General features: G+C 34.8%; 1 protein-coding gene across 1 annotated transcript; it reads right to left on the reverse strand.

Annotated features, from left to right (window-relative positions):
• Nucleotides 1–603: 603 nt before the first annotated feature.
• On the reverse strand, nt 604–6,742 carry LOC107670998 (proline-rich transmembrane protein 1-like). Its single transcript, XM_016463814.1, has 4 exons — nt 6,643–6,742; nt 3,817–4,277; nt 859–987; nt 604–764 (listed from the first exon to the last, which is right to left on the reverse strand). The coding sequence occupies exons 1-4, from the start codon at nt 6,650–6,652 to the stop codon at nt 618–620; spliced, it is 747 nt and encodes a 248-aa protein (XP_016319300.1). The 5' UTR covers nt 6,653–6,742; the 3' UTR covers nt 604–617.
• Nucleotides 6,743–19,688: the final 12,946 nt, after the last annotated feature.

The raw sequence follows: 19,688 nt of genomic DNA on the forward strand, positions 1-19,688 counted from the left end.
TCAGAAAGGCGGGGGCATAGAGGAGAAACAATAATGTATAGTATGTGGAAAATAATGTAAGTCTTTTTTAACCTTAAACTGCATAAACACATTTCATTACACCAAATACACCAAATAATGTTCTTTTTAGCAGCATCATATGACCCCTTTAAAGGTTTGGGGTGAGTAAGAGTACATTTTTTGACAGAAATTAGTAATTTTATTTAGCAGGGATGCATTAAATTGATCAAAAGTGACAGTAAAGACATTTATAATGTTGAAAGATTTCTATTTCAAATAAATGCTGTTCTTTTCAACTTTCTATTCATCAAAAGTATCATAAAATGTATCACAGTTTCCACAAAAATACTGGAAAACAGCACAACTGTTTTCAACATGAATAATAATCATAAATGTTTTTTGAGCAGCAAATCCGCATTAGAATGATTTCTGAAGGATCATGTGACACTGAAGACTGGAGTAATGATGCTTAATATTCAGCTTTGATCGCAGAAATAAATTACATTTGACAATATATTCAAATTGAAAACAGTTACTTTAAATTGTAATAATATTTAACTGTTTTTACAGAATTTTTTGATCAAATAAATGCAGCCTTGGAAAGCATGAGAAAGTTTCTATGCACAGAGCACTATCACTTCATAAATAATCCAGCCCACAAAAACAAATATGCCGAACATCAAACTGAACATGACAAGCAGACGAGCCTTCTGGGACGTTTTCTCCGCTTCACGGATGTCACCCCTGGTCAGCGCCGCGCGGGTCTGTAGAGAGGTCAGAGCTCATCATTAATCAGTGTCACTCTAAGATTTGTATGCACGTGTATTTGTACTAATGCACTGTGTTTCAGGTGCTCACTTCATACGAGTACATGACAGCGACGAGGCCGCTCATGAGGCAGCAGAAGATGGTCACCAGCAGAGACTCAACCAGGTAATCTTTAGGTAACGGTGGCTGCTCTTCTCCCAGCGGCGGCCCGTTCATGTACTGAAATCAAGTGTTTGACGTTTAGATCCAAACAGCAAGAATAAAAAAACTATGACTAGACCTGAAGCTCCAGACTTGAATGTGATCATTAGTTATTTGCGACTCTGGACCACAAAACCAGTCATAAGGGTCAATTTTTTTAAATTGATATTTATACATCATTTGAAAGCTGAATAAATAATCGTTCCATTGATGTATGGTTTGTTAGGATAAGACAATATTTGTCTGAGATACAACTATAAACAAAAAAATCAGGAATCTGAGGGTGCAAAAAAAAAAAAAAATGTTGAAAATCGCCTTTAAAACTGTCTAAATTAAGTCCTTAGCAATGCATATTAATAAACAAAAATTGGTTTTGATATATTTACAGTAGGAAATTTGCTGATTCTAAGCAATTTGAATAAATGCCTTTTGAGAATATTATTTAAATAAAAAAATGAATAGAATAGTTAACTACGCCAGTATTTTGACAAATACACTGCAAATAAAATGTTGTAAATAAAACTTTAAAACATTATTGGAGTAGGTTTTGCAAGAAAATACTATTTCAGGTTTTTTACTTCAACATTTCACGTTTAATTCAATGTGTTACTTGCCGTTTCTTTAATTAATTGTGAAACTTACTAGCCGTTTCTGAGCAAAAATTGTTTCTACACCATTTTTTTAGTGTACACTCTTAAAAATAAAGGTGCTTCAAAAGGTTCTTCAAGCGATATATTATTCAACGCATATTATTCAACAAGTTCATATCTTGACCTTGAACTTGATATTGAGTTTATTAGTTAATGTTAAAACTGTAATCCAAATGGATGGAAATTTAATATGCAATTTATATACATAAATCTTTAGACCTAGTGTTCGGGTCACGTGACTAGAGCTGTACAAACTTGAAATATTCAGTGCAGGGTAGATTACTTACAAATTGTAGTCTGTTACTGATTATAAATAACATGACGAAAATTCTAGTTAGTAACTTAATGTAGGGTACTCATCTTAGGTAATGTAATCTGACTACTTTTTTAGATTACTTTTAGGTTGCTTTTTTACCAGGTGTTGGTTGTTTGCGCTGCGCCGATCTATGGTTGTATGACATCAAAGTACTGCGAGAGCGATTTGAAAGCATGGAGTCGACTGCTCTGCTCTCTATAGCTCTCGCGGTACTTTGATGTCATACAATGATCAGTCAGCGCAGCGCAAACAACCAACACCTGGTTACTTTAGACAATTCAGAAATCCTGTGCCGAACGTGTCCCCTGGAAGTGGCACTTCTGGTCACCTTATCATGTAATCCACTAAAAAAGTAACTGTAATCTGATTATGAGCATTTTAAAATGTAATCTACTGTAATGTAATCTAATTACGAGTACTTAATGTTTGGAGTCTGATTACGTAATCCAGATTACATGTAATCAGGCCCGACTCCAGAATCAAATCACTGAGGGTGCTACTTAAATTAGTGAGGGTGCTCTTACCTTAATATATGTAAGGTTTTAGTGCCGTCTATTGCTATGGCGCAAAAAGCCATAAGCTCCGCTTATAATCACTAAAAAGCGGTCACTCATCTTAGTTCATTGCGACCTCACGAAGTTGCATTTTATAATGTATTTTTTATTTACAATGAATCTCTTATTTACATCGCGTCTACACTTGGTTCTGAGATGATTTGTGCTGAACACAACACCTGAACAAAAACTCCAAATTTGAGCTCGGTGAGTGGATTCTAACCTAAACGCCTCTGATTGGCTGCTGGGTTCAAGAAATCAGCAGATATGTCTGTGATTGGTTACATTGCTCAATGCTGCAAAAACACATTGAAATAGAAACTGATCTCCACAGCGCAAGCCATAATATGTGACCCTGGAGCACAAAACCAGTCTTAAGTTGCACAGGTATGTTTGTAGGAATAGCCAAAAATACATTGTATGGGTCAAAATTATCGATTTTTTTTTAATGCCAAAAATCATTAGAATATTAAGTAAAGATCATGTTCCATTAAGATATTTTGTAAATTTACTACCATAAATATATCAAAACTTCATTTTTGATTAGTAATATGCATTGCTAAGGACTTCATTTGGACAACTTTAAAGGCGATTTTTTCAATATTTAGATTTTTTTTGCACCCTCAGATTCCAGATTTTTAAATAGTTGTCTCTCGGCCAAATATTGTCCGAAGCTTATTTATTCAGCTTTCAGACGATGTACAAATCTTAATTTAGAAAAATTGACACTTAAGACTGGTTTTGTGGTCCAGGGTCACATATGCCAATGCCAACCACCAATAATATAAGAGAAGAAGAAGGCTTCCCCATGCACTTTGTAGCTGCGAAAATCATAATCAAAATGGAGTCAGACATGAATTATATTATTATACATATTATTATTACTGTATATATTATATAATTATATAGAGTGTTTGCATGGATGATTTACATGAAATTTAATGTGTGTATAATACACACTGTACATTGTTTAAGCTGGCTTCAAATCAATAAAATAAGATAAAAAAACTACATTTTGGGTTTTTATTAAACTAAGGTGGGCATGCTGTGACCTGTACTGTATTTTTTTACTGTAACTGACAGATTCCAGCCAAAAAAACACAACACGGGAGTGGGAGGGAATGGGAGTCATTCTTCTGCGACTGGGACGGGACGGGATTTTCCCCCAGTTTTTTCGCAGGATTGGGATGGGACCTGTGTCACCATCTACCTTGTAGAACCAGGCCTGAATCAGTTACTACCCCGCACTGAAAATATAGTTTCTGCTTGAGACTTTGATTTAATCAGCATCTGGTTTATGAGTGTCAGAGGTGAAGCGGGATCTTACTATAGTGTAGGATGGGTAAGTGGACGGCGGGAGGAAGGAGGGCTGGTAGAAAGCAGGATTGGCTCCAGGCTGACAGGCGATGACGGGCTGGTTGGGGTACTGTGGGTACATGAGGTAGGCAGTTTTGGGGTCCGGTGGGCTGTATGGAGGAGGGTTGGGTGGGACGCTGCTGGTCGGGCCGTCGCCTCCAGCGGGGCTTGTGTACGGCGGGTGGAGGGTGTGGGTGCTGTCCGTGTCGAACGCCGGGTTCAGGGTGCAGTTGCTGTCGGTGTCGTATGCGTGATGGGATGTTTGGATGCTGTCAGTGTCATTCAACGGGCCGGCGGTGAGGATGCTGATCGAGTCGTATGCAGGAAAGCTGGGTAATGTCGTGGCTTCTCTCTGTCTGGAGGAATCATGAGCCTCCTGGAGGCCGGGAGGCCCTGGATGAGTTCGATCATTGGGGAAGTTCGGAGGAGCGGCTGATGAACGGGACAGACAGATGAAAGGTTAAAGGTAATGTTATTTTTAATTTTAGTTTAAAATACACTCCCATTTAAAAGTTTGGGGTTGGTAAGATTTTTATGTTCAAACTACCATTCAGCAGTTTAAAGTCAGTAGGATTTTTTTTTGAAAGAATCTCTTCTGCTCACCAAAGATGCATTTATTTGCATGAATCGAAAGTACAGTAAAAACTGTGAAATACTTTTACAATTTAAAATAACTGTTTTCTGTGTGATTATATTGTAAAATGTAATTTATTGCTGTGATCAGAGCTGTATTTTCAGCATCATTACTCCAGTCTTCAGTGTCACATGATCTTCAGAAATCATTCTAATATGCTGATTTACTGCGCAACAAACATTTCTGATTATTATCAATGTTGAAAACATTGTGCTGCAGAATAGTTTTGTGGAAACTAATGCATTTTATTTTTCAGGATCCACAGATGAATAGAAAGTTCAAAAGAACAGCATTTATTTGACAGACATCTTTTATAACATTGTCCTCACTGTCACTTTTGATTAATTTAGCGCATTCTTGCTAAATAAAAGTAATTAATTTCTTAAAAAAAAAAAATAATAATTTTTTACTGGCCTCAAACTTAGTTCGTTTCAGTGGCCCAACATGTCAAATTCTCTAGTTCTGTTGTTTTTGTGCAACTTATTTTTCCATGCTGTAATTTTAATCCATGTATTTAAAACAATATTGAAATTATTTATAATTTTTGCTTTTTAATAAAATGTTTTATAATGTATAATTGTTTTTCATAAAGACATGCTCAATTATCATTACTTAAAACTTAAAAATTATCTATTGTAATTACTTAAAATCAAAACTATAAAAAATTGTTACTTGAAATAAAATAAACATTAGCTGAAATAAAATAAATATTATATTTTATTATAAATGTTCACATTAAAAAACAAAAAAAAACAATTGAATGCATCCTTAGTTGATAAAAGTATTAATTTCTTTAAAAAGAAAAAAAATCCTACTAAACCCAAACTTATTTTCAGCAGCCCAACATGTCAAATTCTGACTTATACCAGGAACGTGAGTTTTAATGTTTTCTTTAGTAATTGCATAAGAATGCTTTGGCTGAGGCTGTTGTCTTTAGAAAATATAAACATCTAATTTTTGCATTTTTGTTTTGTTGTTGCTACACACATCACAGTAATATTCCACCTGAGAGTTATTTGAAACTCACTCTCCATTCGGAAACTCAGCTCGGGGAGCAACCTTCACCTCCACAACAGCCCATCAATTATTCACTCATGATATACAAGACCCTTGAACGCTCAGAAATGGAAATGGTTGAAAGTGATCAGGTGCTTTCTGAGATGTTCTCTGGTGGCCCATTTATGTTTTTCAAATGATGAACTCTTTAATTTAGGTTGTTAGTCAGCAGCATGATCTCTGGTCAAGCCTCACTGAGTTTCTTATTCTCAGCTGAACTGACACACATCAGAAATAACAAACACTCATAAACATGCGATTCCCTTACTAGAGCAGCAGAGATGTCATGAATTTTTTTCCCTCAATTCTTTTTTTAATCAAGTGTGCACTGAATATTATAAATAGCTAATCTAAAACAGATTTTTTTAAAGAAACATAATGAACCATTTCACAAGTTGTCATGTATTTTGGTGCAAATTAGTGCAAGTTATCATGCTGTAATTTTAATGCATTTATTGAGAACAGCATTTAGATATTTTCGTAGATTTAAAATATTTTTGCTGTTTAATAAAATGTTTTGTACTTCACAGCCATTTTACATAAAGACATGGTCAAACCAGGGTCATTATTGTTAACTAAAACTAAATCCATAGAACAATTTCATTACTTGAAATAAAACGTAGGTTAACTGAAATTACATTAAGTATAAAAATACTTAAACTTGTTTTATTTCAGCTTGTTGCCAAGGCAACATTTCTGTTTAGTTTGTTGAAGTACTAAAATAACTATAAAGAAATGTCAACTAATTAATAAAAATGAATAAATAATATAGAAATTTAAAAAAACGAAAAGCAATTATTTTTAAATGACTAAAACTTTAAGTAAAATTTAAGTGAAAACAGAAAATACAAAACTTAATCTAATTCACAATATTTAACAGACTATCAACGATACTAAAATAACACTGGCTCAAACAAAAGCAGATCTCGTTTCATATCTGCTGTTTTCTTTTTAGTTGTCTTTCGGTCTTCTTGTCTGTGTGTTTTATAAACAGAGGCGTTTACGCAATAATTAAGTTCTTGGCCGTTTTCCAGCCTCGCCAGCGCTCTGACATGACGAACAGAAGTTTCCATGAGTTTGCGCTGGACTGAAAGCCGGTCACTTTACCTGAGTCCATCAGGGACGGTCAGAGGTCATCAGGACACAGAACAATCCTGAGAAATATCCAGCGGGAGTGTGTCGACGTTCAGGATCAGATGTGTGTGTGTGTGTGTGTGTGTGTGTGTGTGTGTGTGTGTGTGTGTGTGTGTGTGTGTGAGAGTGTGAGTGTCTAATTACGAGTACTTAATGTTTGGAGTCTGATTACGTAATCCAGATTACATGTAATCAGGCCCGACTCCAGAATCAAATCACTGAGGGTGCTACTTAAATTAGTGAGGGTGCTCTTACCTTAATATATGTAAGGTTTTAGTGCCGTCTATTGCTATGGCGCAAAAAGCCATAAGCTCCGCTTATAATCACTAAAAAGCGGTCACTCATCTTAGTTCATTGCGACCTCACGAAGTTGCATTTTATAATGTATTTTTTATTTACAATGAATCTCTTATTTACATCGCGTCTACACTTGGTTCTGAGATGATTTGTGCTGAACACAACACCTGAACAAAAACTCCAAATTTGAGCTCGGTGAGTGGATTCTAACCTAAACGCCTCTGATTGGCTGCTGGGTTCAAGAAATCAGCAGATATGTCTGTGATTGGTTACATTGCTCAATGCTGCAAAAACACATTGAAATAGAAACTGATCTCCACAGCGCAAGCCATAATATGTGACCCTGGAGCACAAAACCAGTCTTAAGTTGCACAGGTATGTTTGTAGGAATAGCCAAAAATACATTGTATGGGTCAAAATTATCGATTTTTTTTTAATGCCAAAAATCATTAGAATATTAAGTAAAGATCATGTTCCATTAAGATATTTTGTAAATTTACTACCATAAATATATCAAAACTTCATTTTTGATTAGTAATATGCATTGCTAAGGACTTCATTTGGACAACTTTAAAGGCGATTTTTTCAATATTTAGATTTTTTTTGCACCCTCAGATTCCAGATTTTTAAATAGTTGTCTCTCGGCCAAATATTGTCCGAAGCTTATTTATTCAGCTTTCAGACGATGTACAAATCTTAATTTAGAAAAATTGACACTTAAGACTGGTTTTGTGGTCCAGGGTCACATATGCCAATGCCAACCACCAATAATATAAGAGAAGAAGAAGGCTTCCCCATGCACTTTGTAGCTGCGAAAATCATAATCAAAATGGAGTCAGACATGAATTATATTATTATACATATTATTATTACTGTATATATTATATAATTATATAGAGTGTTTGCATGGATGATTTACATGAAATTTAATGTGTGTATAATACACACTGTACATTGTTTAAGCTGGCTTCAAATCAATAAAATAAGATAAAAAAACTACATTTTGGGTTTTTATTAAACTAAGGTGGGCATGCTGTGACCTGTACTGTATTTTTTTACTGTAACTGACAGATTCCAGCCAAAAAAACACAACACGGGAGTGGGAGGGAATGGGAGTCATTCTTCTGCGACTGGGACGGGACGGGATTTTCCCCCAGTTTTTTCGCAGGATTGGGATGGGACCTGTGTCACCATCTACCTTGTAGAACCAGGCCTGAATCAGTTACTACCCCGCACTGAAAATATAGTTTCTGCTTGAGACTTTGATTTAATCAGCATCTGGTTTATGAGTGTCAGAGGTGAAGCGGGATCTTACTATAGTGTAGGATGGGTAAGTGGACGGCGGGAGGAAGGAGGGCTGGTAGAAAGCAGGATTGGCTCCAGGCTGACAGGCGATGACGGGCTGGTTGGGGTACTGTGGGTACATGAGGTAGGCAGTTTTGGGGTCCGGTGGGCTGTATGGAGGAGGGTTGGGTGGGACGCTGCTGGTCGGGCCGTCGCCTCCAGCGGGGCTTGTGTACGGCGGGTGGAGGGTGTGGGTGCTGTCCGTGTCGAACGCCGGGTTCAGGGTGCAGTTGCTGTCGGTGTCGTATGCGTGATGGGATGTTTGGATGCTGTCAGTGTCATTCAACGGGCCGGCGGTGAGGATGCTGATCGAGTCGTATGCAGGAAAGCTGGGTAATGTCGTGGCTTCTCTCTGTCTGGAGGAATCATGAGCCTCCTGGAGGCCGGGAGGCCCTGGATGAGTTCGATCATTGGGGAAGTTCGGAGGAGCGGCTGATGAACGGGACAGACAGATGAAAGGTTAAAGGTAATGTTATTTTTAATTTTAGTTTAAAATACACTCCCATTTAAAAGTTTGGGGTTGGTAAGATTTTTATGTTCAAACTACCATTCAGCAGTTTAAAGTCAGTAGGATTTTTTTTTGAAAGAATCTCTTCTGCTCACCAAAGATGCATTTATTTGCATGAATCGAAAGTACAGTAAAAACTGTGAAATACTTTTACAATTTAAAATAACTGTTTTCTGTGTGATTATATTGTAAAATGTAATTTATTGCTGTGATCAGAGCTGTATTTTCAGCATCATTACTCCAGTCTTCAGTGTCACATGATCTTCAGAAATCATTCTAATATGCTGATTTACTGCGCAACAAACATTTCTGATTATTATCAATGTTGAAAACATTGTGCTGCAGAATAGTTTTGTGGAAACTAATGCATTTTATTTTTCAGGATCCACAGATGAATAGAAAGTTCAAAAGAACAGCATTTATTTGACAGACATCTTTTATAACATTGTCCTCACTGTCACTTTTGATTAATTTAGCGCATTCTTGCTAAATAAAAGTAATTAATTTCTTAAAAAAAAAAAATAATAATTTTTTACTGGCCTCAAACTTAGTTCGTTTCAGTGGCCCAACATGTCAAATTCTCTAGTTCTGTTGTTTTTGTGCAACTTATTTTTCCATGCTGTAATTTTAATCCATGTATTTAAAACAATATTGAAATTATTTATAATTTTTGCTTTTTAATAAAATGTTTTATAATGTATAATTGTTTTTCATAAAGACATGCTCAATTATCATTACTTAAAACTTAAAAATTATCTATTGTAATTACTTAAAATCAAAACTATAAAAAATTGTTACTTGAAATAAAATAAACATTAGCTGAAATAAAATAAATATTATATTTTATTATAAATGTTCACATTAAAAAACAAAAAAAAACAATTGAATGCATCCTTAGTTGATAAAAGTATTAATTTCTTTAAAAAGAAAAAAAATCCTACTAAACCCAAACTTATTTTCAGCAGCCCAACATGTCAAATTCTGACTTATACCAGGAACGTGAGTTTTAATGTTTTCTTTAGTAATTGCATAAGAATGCTTTGGCTGAGGCTGTTGTCTTTAGAAAATATAAACATCTAATTTTTGCATTTTTGTTTTGTTGTTGCTACACACATCACAGTAATATTCCACCTGAGAGTTATTTGAAACTCACTCTCCATTCGGAAACTCAGCTCGGGGAGCAACCTTCACCTCCACAACAGCCCATCAATTATTCACTCATGATATACAAGACCCTTGAACGCTCAGAAATGGAAATGGTTGAAAGTGATCAGGTGCTTTCTGAGATGTTCTCTGGTGGCCCATTTATGTTTTTCAAATGATGAACTCTTTAATTTAGGTTGTTAGTCAGCAGCATGATCTCTGGTCAAGCCTCACTGAGTTTCTTATTCTCAGCTGAACTGACACACATCAGAAATAACAAACACTCATAAACATGCGATTCCCTTACTAGAGCAGCAGAGATGTCATGAATTTTTTTCCCTCAATTCTTTTTTTAATCAAGTGTGCACTGAATATTATAAATAGCTAATCTAAAACAGATTTTTTTAAAGAAACATAATGAACCATTTCACAAGTTGTCATGTATTTTGGTGCAAATTAGTGCAAGTTATCATGCTGTAATTTTAATGCATTTATTGAGAACAGCATTTAGATATTTTCGTAGATTTAAAATATTTTTGCTGTTTAATAAAATGTTTTGTACTTCACAGCCATTTTACATAAAGACATGGTCAAACCAGGGTCATTATTGTTAACTAAAACTAAATCCATAGAACAATTTCATTACTTGAAATAAAACGTAGGTTAACTGAAATTACATTAAGTATAAAAATACTTAAACTTGTTTTATTTCAGCTTGTTGCCAAGGCAACATTTCTGTTTAGTTTGTTGAAGTACTAAAATAACTATAAAGAAATGTCAACTAATTAATAAAAATGAATAAATAATATAGAAATTTAAAAAAACGAAAAGCAATTATTTTTAAATGACTAAAACTTTAAGTAAAATTTAAGTGAAAACAGAAAATACAAAACTTAATCTAATTCACAATATTTAACAGACTATCAACGATACTAAAATAACACTGGCTCAAACAAAAGCAGATCTCGTTTCATATCTGCTGTTTTCTTTTTAGTTGTCTTTCGGTCTTCTTGTCTGTGTGTTTTATAAACAGAGGCGTTTACGCAATAATTAAGTTCTTGGCCGTTTTCCAGCCTCGCCAGCGCTCTGACATGACGAACAGAAGTTTCCATGAGTTTGCGCTGGACTGAAAGCCGGTCACTTTACCTGAGTCCATCAGGGACGGTCAGAGGTCATCAGGACACAGAACAATCCTGAGAAATATCCAGCGGGAGTGTGTCGACGTTCAGGATCAGATGTGTGTGTGTGTGTGTGTGTGTGTGTGTGTGTGTGTGTGTGTGAGAAATGGCTGTGGCTTCTGTGATCTCTCTCTCTCGCGCTGAACAGTATCATGTTTGTTTAATAATTGATGACTGAGTCTGTGTGCGTGCGTTTATGACTGTCCTTGTGAACATACCAGCACATGTTGATCTGTTATCGTAAACAAACATGCCATGCATAAAGTAATTTAATTTAACAATAATAAAATCATTTTTCAAATTAAAATAAGTTATGTTTTCATTTAGAGGTAGGGTTATATATGGGCCATTCTACAGAATTGGTGCAAACTGCTGTCCCACAACCAAAAAAAACACCTTTAAAAAGCATTTAAGTATTCAAAACGTAGATGTTTACTAAGATCCGTCTTTTATCTAGTGAAACCCGCAATAATATTTAAAATATTATTACGCTTAATATATATAAAATCATAATTTATTGGGTACTTTCAATTGGGAGGTGGCTGTCCCGAACCGTAACCTCTAAATTTCAACTTAAGAAAATTGTTGAAATAATTTTTGTATTTTTTTCCATTGTTGTTTTTAAAAGTTTTTTTTTTTAATTCTTTTAAAAAGTGAAGTTCAAAAAAAATATTTTCTTTGTAAATTATGAAACTTTATGTAAAAAATGTGTCCCGCATTTCTCATGTCACTACCGAAACTGTATGTTTTAGTCCATTGGCCGAGACTGATTTGAACTACATCCCTAAATTTATGATCAGGAAATATTTATGTCACTCTTTCTCGTAGCTACAAAGTGAGAGTAGATAGGTCTCATCATTTTGAGGTAAATGTGTTCAAAATTCAGAAAAATCTGTGTGTAACTTTAAGGAACGTCACTACCTAACACCTTTTTTCTGCAATTAAGCACACTTTTTTTGGGAGTTATTCCATAACATTTAGATTTTATATGCGTACCACTGTTCAGAACTGTGCTAGCTATCCATGTGCTGATTAGCATCTTTGAGCTAGGCTCAAAAGTATCTAAAATTGTCACTACCGAAACATTTGGTGGAGTTTCAGTAGTGACACCTTTGTTTTTTGGGGAGTTATCCCATAGAATTGTCATTACCGAAACAGTCATGACCGAAACATGCCATCATTGTTTCGGTAGTGACAAAAGGGAACACATAATCCTCATATTTGGGGGAAATAAACAAAATGTTAGTACAGTTATGCAAAGTTTTAGTATGTTTTAGTATGCGAGTTAAAATACTGTGATGTGGTCTCTACCAAAACATTACCGTCACTACCGAAAATGTGCAGTCACTACCGAAACATGGGATGTTTTGTCAAAAATAAAGTATACTGAATTATCAACTAAGATGTTATGATAGTTTTTGGTTCAGTGTATATTCAAACTAATGAATCTTTAACTTTGAAGTCAGTATGATCAACTTTTTGCCTTTTACAAGGAAAAATTGATTCGAAATACAACAAATCTCATAAATTACACTTGAAATATTGTTAAAAATGTAATTGTGAATGATTTACCTCTGAAATTAAAAAAAAAATAAAATAGCAAAAAATATATTTACAATGTAGATGTAAGTAAAATCTTAATAGGTCAATATAACACTTCTAATTAAATTATTATTACTGTTTTGGTAGTGACAAATTTGGGGAGAGGACAAATATTCCAAAACTTTCTGAAAATACAATATGAGAATTAACTGCACAATTACTAGAAATGTGTACCTTGGATATTATACAATTTGCACACATACAATTTTAATATTTTAAATAGATTTATTTATTTAATAAGTGTAGCCTGTGTATTCTGACACATACATGGATGTCTCTGAGCTGAGCGCAGGATATCTACTCTCCCTGGAACCGCCCCTGGTATGGATACCATGCTAGATGATATAATATAGATTAGGTGTAGGTGATTGAATGCTTGTTTGCTATGGTGCTCAAACCCCTGACAGTCCTCATGCCACCCTAAAAATAATTTTCTAGGTCCGCCCCTGAATGTAAGGTCAATCCTTGTGCATTTAGTCAAATGGAACGTCATTTACGTTAACCAAACATCATTAACACTTACCAGAAGAGGGCGCTGATTAGCTGACACATTATTGATTTCTTTAATGCACTGATGCATAGACCAGATAAAATGATGACTTTGAAATTGTGTGGCACATGTTTCTTTAAAGGATGTTATTTGTTATTAAAGTGTCTCTTGTAATTCAAGACTTAGTTCATCCCTGCAGGATGTAACTTATATGCACACAATGTGGGATAAGGTGATATGCACACACATTTTTAAAGTATTTTTGTGATATTGATGAATGCTTTCTTGCTACTTTAGTCTGTCTTTCATAATATTGTGTATTTGATCTGTGATCGTCTCCTACAGTCGTCCATTGCTGCTGATGGGATGATGTTGCCTACTGATTTACATCAGCGTGAAGATGATTCTCATTCTCCGCAGACAGGTAAACGCATTCTGTCAAATGGCATGCTCAAATATTATAATAAATATTAAGAATTACAAAATTTATCCATGATGCAGCTATTATTGTTGACATTTATTTACTTATTTATTTATGCATTTATTTGTATTTACTATTTCTATTTTATTTGTATTTTTATTATTCTGTTATTATAATATTATTTTTCTTATTTTTTATCATATTTTTCTAGAAGACTTCAAGTGATATGAAGGTCACTGTCTGCTTCCATTCTGTGGAAGAAAGGCAGCGAGAGGATTTTGTACATTTGGGTTTCCATAGTGGAAAAGAAACGCGTTTGGAACAACATGATGGTGAGTAAATAACAACACTGTCCGGTTAATTTCCATGGCAATTTGTTATCCTGTTTTTACTTAGTTCAAGGATTATGTCGGTAAAATATGAATATGTTGATAAAACTGTATTCTTCACTGCAGCTTCAGTGAAAGTAAGTTACTACGCTATCTCAGGATAACACCAGTCTGGAGTCACAGTCAAGTCTAGTAACATTTATTAATATAATGCTTAATACAATACAGATTGTTTCAAAGCAGCTTCACAGTGATAGACAGGAAAATAACAAGTTGTAAAATTAATCAGTTATGGAACAAATTAAAAATTTTGTCTGCAGATGAAATGCAACATGTAAAGCAACAACAGAAGACAATCGTAGCATTATTCAGCTCAAGTCAGTTCAATGTTGATTCAGTGATGTTATTGCAAAGTAAGTGTCATGTAGCTCAATTCAGTTCAAATTGAAATCAATCATGTTACTGAATATTAATTGTCTTTTAAACAGTCACGGCTCTGTTTGAGTTTGGCGTTTGTATAAACACTGAAGTCATTCAGAAGCTGATTTTCTCTGTAAATCTCAACTCAATCAGGTCTCATATTTCTGCTCTGACTGTCTGTATGAAACACCAGCGGACTGTGATTCAGAGATTATTAGACCACAGGCTGAATAAACCGCAGCATATGATCGCAAACATCATGACACATCATCTCCTCCATTTGAGCAACAGCTTTCATTTTCTGAAATTGAAATTGGTCAAGAAAATGAGAGAAGCAGTTCAGAAACGCGCCAGTTTACGTTTATTCCCATGGCTCTTTACATTGAATCTCCAAACCACAATGTTGTCCATCTCTATTGACCTGCTGTTCATTATGAGTGGATGATTTGGCTCCTTTTGTTGCTTTCTGAGATAATCAGATTATGCCAGTTAAACCTCTTTTTGTTCACAAGCTAAAGCGCATTCATTCATGTAAAAAAAAGGGCAGCCAGAACTTTATCAGAATAGTAATATTTTAGTAAAAAAAAAAACAGATAACTGATTAACTCAACTTTCTTTAAAAAAAAACATGTGAAGAAAGTAGTAAATATACTGAAATTTAGTTTGGCGAATTTCAGATTTATCAGAAATAGTTTGACCAACGAAGCAGCAGTTCTATTCATGAATTCAATGATTATTCCTTATATCACATATTGTATGACTACCTGGACACAAACATGTAGGTCTTTTCTTAAACCAGTTGAAATGATTTACAAACAAACTCTTAAAGGGTTAGTTCACCAAAAAATTAAAATTAGACTGTGTTTTACTCACCCCCGAGGCATCCTAGGTGTATATGACTTTCTTCTTTCAGATGAATCCAGTCGGAGTTATATTAAAAATTGTCTTTGATCTTTCAAGCTCTATCATTGCAGTCAGCGGGTGTTGCATTGCTTCAGTCCAAAAGAAGTTAAATAAAAAGCGCCAATCCATAAAAAAAACATCTCACACGGCTCCGGGGGGTGAACAAAGGCCTACTGTAGCGAATCAATGCGTTTTTGTAAGAAAAATATCCATATTCAAAACGTAATAATCACTTGAATCTAGCTTGCGGCTCCCGGAACTGCTTCTGTGTACAACAGTGAGCGCAAGCTAGATTCAAGTGATTATTATGTTTTGAATATGGATATTTTTCTTCCAAAAACGCATCGATTCACTACAGAAGGCCTTTGTTCACCCCCCGGAGCCGTGTGAGACACTTTTTTTTATGGATGGGCGATTTTTTTTTAAACTTCTTTTGGACTGAAGCACTGCAACACCCACTGACTGCAATGATAGAGCTTAAGACCTTTTTTTATATAACTCCGACTGGATTCGTCTGAAAGAAGAAAGTCATATACACCTAGGATGCCTCGGGGGTGAGTAAAACACAGCCTAATTTTCATTTTTGGGTGAACTAACCCTTTAAGGTCTTGGATAAAAAAAACAGTTTTCACCATTGTAGCATATTAACTAAGTTTTCTATTTTAAGTTGGGAACATTTGATTCAATTTGCTGATTTGGTATTTATTTTGAAGATCTTAAATGGTTTTGCTCCATCTGTTTTTAAGGATTGCATTGATCAGATAACAGGAAGAGGTGATTGTAACGTGCCATTAAGAAGAACTACCTTTGGTCAATTATCTTTTGCTTTTAGAGGAACACATGAGAGCTGAAAGAATTAAAACTTTTAACAGGACACTGTGGTTTCTCGAAAACGTTGAAAATATGGTTATTGACCCATAAAAATTTTAATAATTTATAGTGATTTATGGATATGGTATGGTAGTCTGTAATTTTGTGTTTCAGTATTCTTAGTTTATTTTTTCCTTCCGTTTTCATATTTTCTCCTTGTTCTTAACTTGGTATATTAATATTCTTGGTTTATATTTTCTTCCTGTCCATAACATCAACCTGCCAAAAGGGACTACGGATGAAAATTAGCCAGTGTTGGCTAAATCTGGCGCATTTTACATATTGTATGTACTATTAATGTGCATTGTCCCTGATTAAATAAAATAAATGAAAATGAAGATTATAAACCAACCTACTGAAGTACTAAAATCTGTTTTGTACCATTATAATATATTGACCACAACCATAAATACTAGGCCTAAAATATAGCAGTTGTCATACACACAAACACAAACCACTGTCATGGCACTAAAATGATGCAATTAACATTATTTTAACAACATAACATGTAACATAAAACCCAAATTTACTTAAGCGATAAGAAAAAACAAATAATAAACAGTTATTTTAGTGAAAAACATCAAATGGATTCTGAGAATGCCAATCTATGATTTTTCAATGGAAATTATGAGACGACTTGCTCTGTTTTACTTCCAAAAACTGTACATTTAACAGTATTTTACTGTAAAATTACAAAAAAGACCAGTTAGATGTTTTTTTGCATTGAAAAAAGGAGGAAAAAAAAGTGTCGAAACCGTTTTCACTCAGTTTATAGATGAAATATATAGTTCAGTCATGAAACTCTAGATGGCACAGGCTGATGGGTTGTTAACGTAACTGATGATATTCAGAGTTAAACGACTTGGCACAAGCTGATTGGTTCATGCTGCATATGCAGCCAATGAGCTTACTGCCTTGCATTTATATGGCTGGCTAGCATTCACTTGAGATTCCTGCAGCGCGCTTTCAGAGTTTCTCTGAAACCCTCCACCTTCCCCAGCTCCACCTGTAAAGATCTGCTGTAGGTTATTTTATATGCTATTTGTGCAGCAGCAGCATCTTCAGAGAGCTGTCATGATTGAAATAGATGTAAACACTGAGTGTGACATTATAAGTCTCAAATAGTGAGTTTTCCACACATGCTTATGTATGATACGAAGTGGAAAAACTCAACTGAATGAGATGAAACATCCGTGTTTTACTGGTAATCGCTGTGGAATTCCTTCAGAGTGACGAACATGTTTTTGTTGATGATTGAGTGGTTAAATTTGGGGGTTTGAGAAACAACATAAATCTGTTGAGCAGAAGAAGAGTGGAGGCTGCTGGAGATAAGAGAGAACTTATGTTTTCATTGTTCTGTCTGCTAAATCTGCGTGTAAATGTCTTTGGGAGATGATTGAAGCATAGTTCCAGGAGAAAATATCACGTTTTAATTTTATCCATAGAGAAAGTGTTTTTAGGTAAATAAGTCTTTCTAGAAGGCTTTCTGATGATCTCAGAGACAAAGTGATGCTGTATGCTTTTGTAAAAGTCATATTTTACCCTATAAAGCTACTGTATCTTATTTGATAGGCCTCTAAATTATCAATATGATCAAAACTTTGCTAAAAAAACTGTCACAATCTACATGCCTTCTGTCTGAATGAAGTTTAGACTTTTTTTAGTCTAATTGTACAAGTGTCCACCTTCAGCTCGTGCTTTACCTGTCTTTTTGCTGTCAAATCTTTACTGAATTTTAAAGTAAACTTAAGAATATCTTTGGATATTGTTGGTAATATTTCCAGATGAACATTTACTGGACTGAAGCAGCTTTGCTTTACTTGATTTTCGTGATTGTGAATCGTGTTAAAATGTGAGTATTAAATATGATCATCAGGCTTTTGAGGAACCTTTGTTTGTTCATCTCTCGCTCATCATTGCATTATATTTTTTTATGATAAAACTAAATGTATCATCTTACTAAGACATATTTTTGGGAGATATGGAGTGACGACTAATATTTGTCTACATTTTATGCAAGTATCTGCTGTACTTTTATAAAGATCTCATTGATTTACATTACAAGCATCAGAATTGCATCACTTTTTGTCCATATAAATATCAGCATCTGCACCAAATTTTTTTTGCTCAGTTTGAGCCTCTGAATATAATTGAGCTGTTTTTTCAGACATGAGCCATAAAAGCCTGATGTATCAAATTTGAAACTCAACAAAAAATGGTTTACATTTTACACGGTTCATTGGCAGAGCAATGAACACAAATAGGATGCATTAGAAATAAGTGTTCATCACTGAAACAGCATAGTGTTTTGTTAAATCCTATAAATCAGTGAAGTTCTCTGTGGCTGATGGATTTAGGGAGCAGATGTCTAAGAGCACTCAGAGTCACTCCTAATGGTGAGCCGGTCGACTGCTTCAGTCTGTGTGTGTTTTCAGTCATTATCTCCTGACTGCTGTGTTTATTCCCTCACTGAGCTTTAGTTCATGCTGCAATAATGACATTAGCAGAGGCAGACAGTAACTAAGTACATTTACTTGAGTATTGTACTTAAGTACACTTTTTGAGTATCTGTACTTTACTTGAGTATTATTTTTTTCTGGGAACTTATGACTTTAACTTCACTACATTTGAAAGACAAATATTGTACTTTTCACTCCACTACATTTCTATACCAGCAAGTCCACCTCTGAATGGCTGAAGAAAAACAAAATTAAGACTTTGGAGTGGCCTAGTCAAAGTCCTGACCTGAATCCTATTGAGATGCTGTGGCATGACCTTAAAAAGGCGGTTCATGCTCGAAAACCCTCCAATGTGGCTGAATTACAACAATTCTGCATAGATGAGTGGACCAAAATTCCTCCACAGCGCTGTAACAGACTCATTGCAAGTTATCGCAAACGCTTGATTGCAGTTGTTGCTGCTAAGGGTGGCCCAACCAGTTATTAGGTTTAGGGGGCAAACACTTTTTCACACAGGGCCATGTAGTTTTGGATTTTGTTTTCCCTTAATAATAAAAACCTTCATTTAAAAACTGCATGTTGTGTTCACTTGTGTTATCTTTGACTAATATTTAAATTTGTTTGATGATCTGAAACATTAAAGTGTGACAAACATGCAAAACAATAAGAAATCAGGAAGGGGGCCAACACTTTTTCACACCACTGTAAGACTGATTACAGCACACTTCACATCCACTCACATGCCATTACCTTCTTAAAGGGGCCTTATGTTACTTTAATCATATTTAATCATTTTATTTCTCCCAAATGTTCCTTGTGATGTGCTGAAAATGCTTTAATTTGATGTTCCCAGTCAAGAATGACAGGCCTTTTAAAACGAGCATGGCAATCTCTCATTGTGCTATATTATCACCAAATGTTGGATTCAATCTTATTTTCTTTCAATTTGCACAGGTTTTGTTTTTCTTTTTGGAACTGGTTGATCCTAGGCCTCATTGAACTTCTGCACCATTTTTGAGTAAAAAAAAAAGTATTATTGATAATGGATAAATAAA

The sequence above is a fragment of the Sinocyclocheilus anshuiensis genome, unplaced genomic scaffold (assembly GCF_001515605.1).
Source record: "Sinocyclocheilus anshuiensis isolate Anshui unplaced genomic scaffold, SAMN03320099.WGS_v1.1 scaffold332, whole genome shotgun sequence".
NCBI lineage: Eukaryota > Metazoa > Chordata > Actinopteri > Cypriniformes > Cyprinidae > Sinocyclocheilus > Sinocyclocheilus anshuiensis.

Coding starts and splice junctions, on each gene's coding strand:
- LOC107670998 (XM_016463814.1), bottom strand. Junction 988..3,816: donor CTTACCCATCCTACACTATA/GTAAGATCCCGC, acceptor ACTTGATTTCAG/TACATGAACGGGCCGCCGCT. Junction 765..858: donor CTGTCATGTACTCGTATGAA/GTGAGCACCTGA, acceptor ACCTCTCTACAG/ACCCGCGCGGCGCTGACCAG.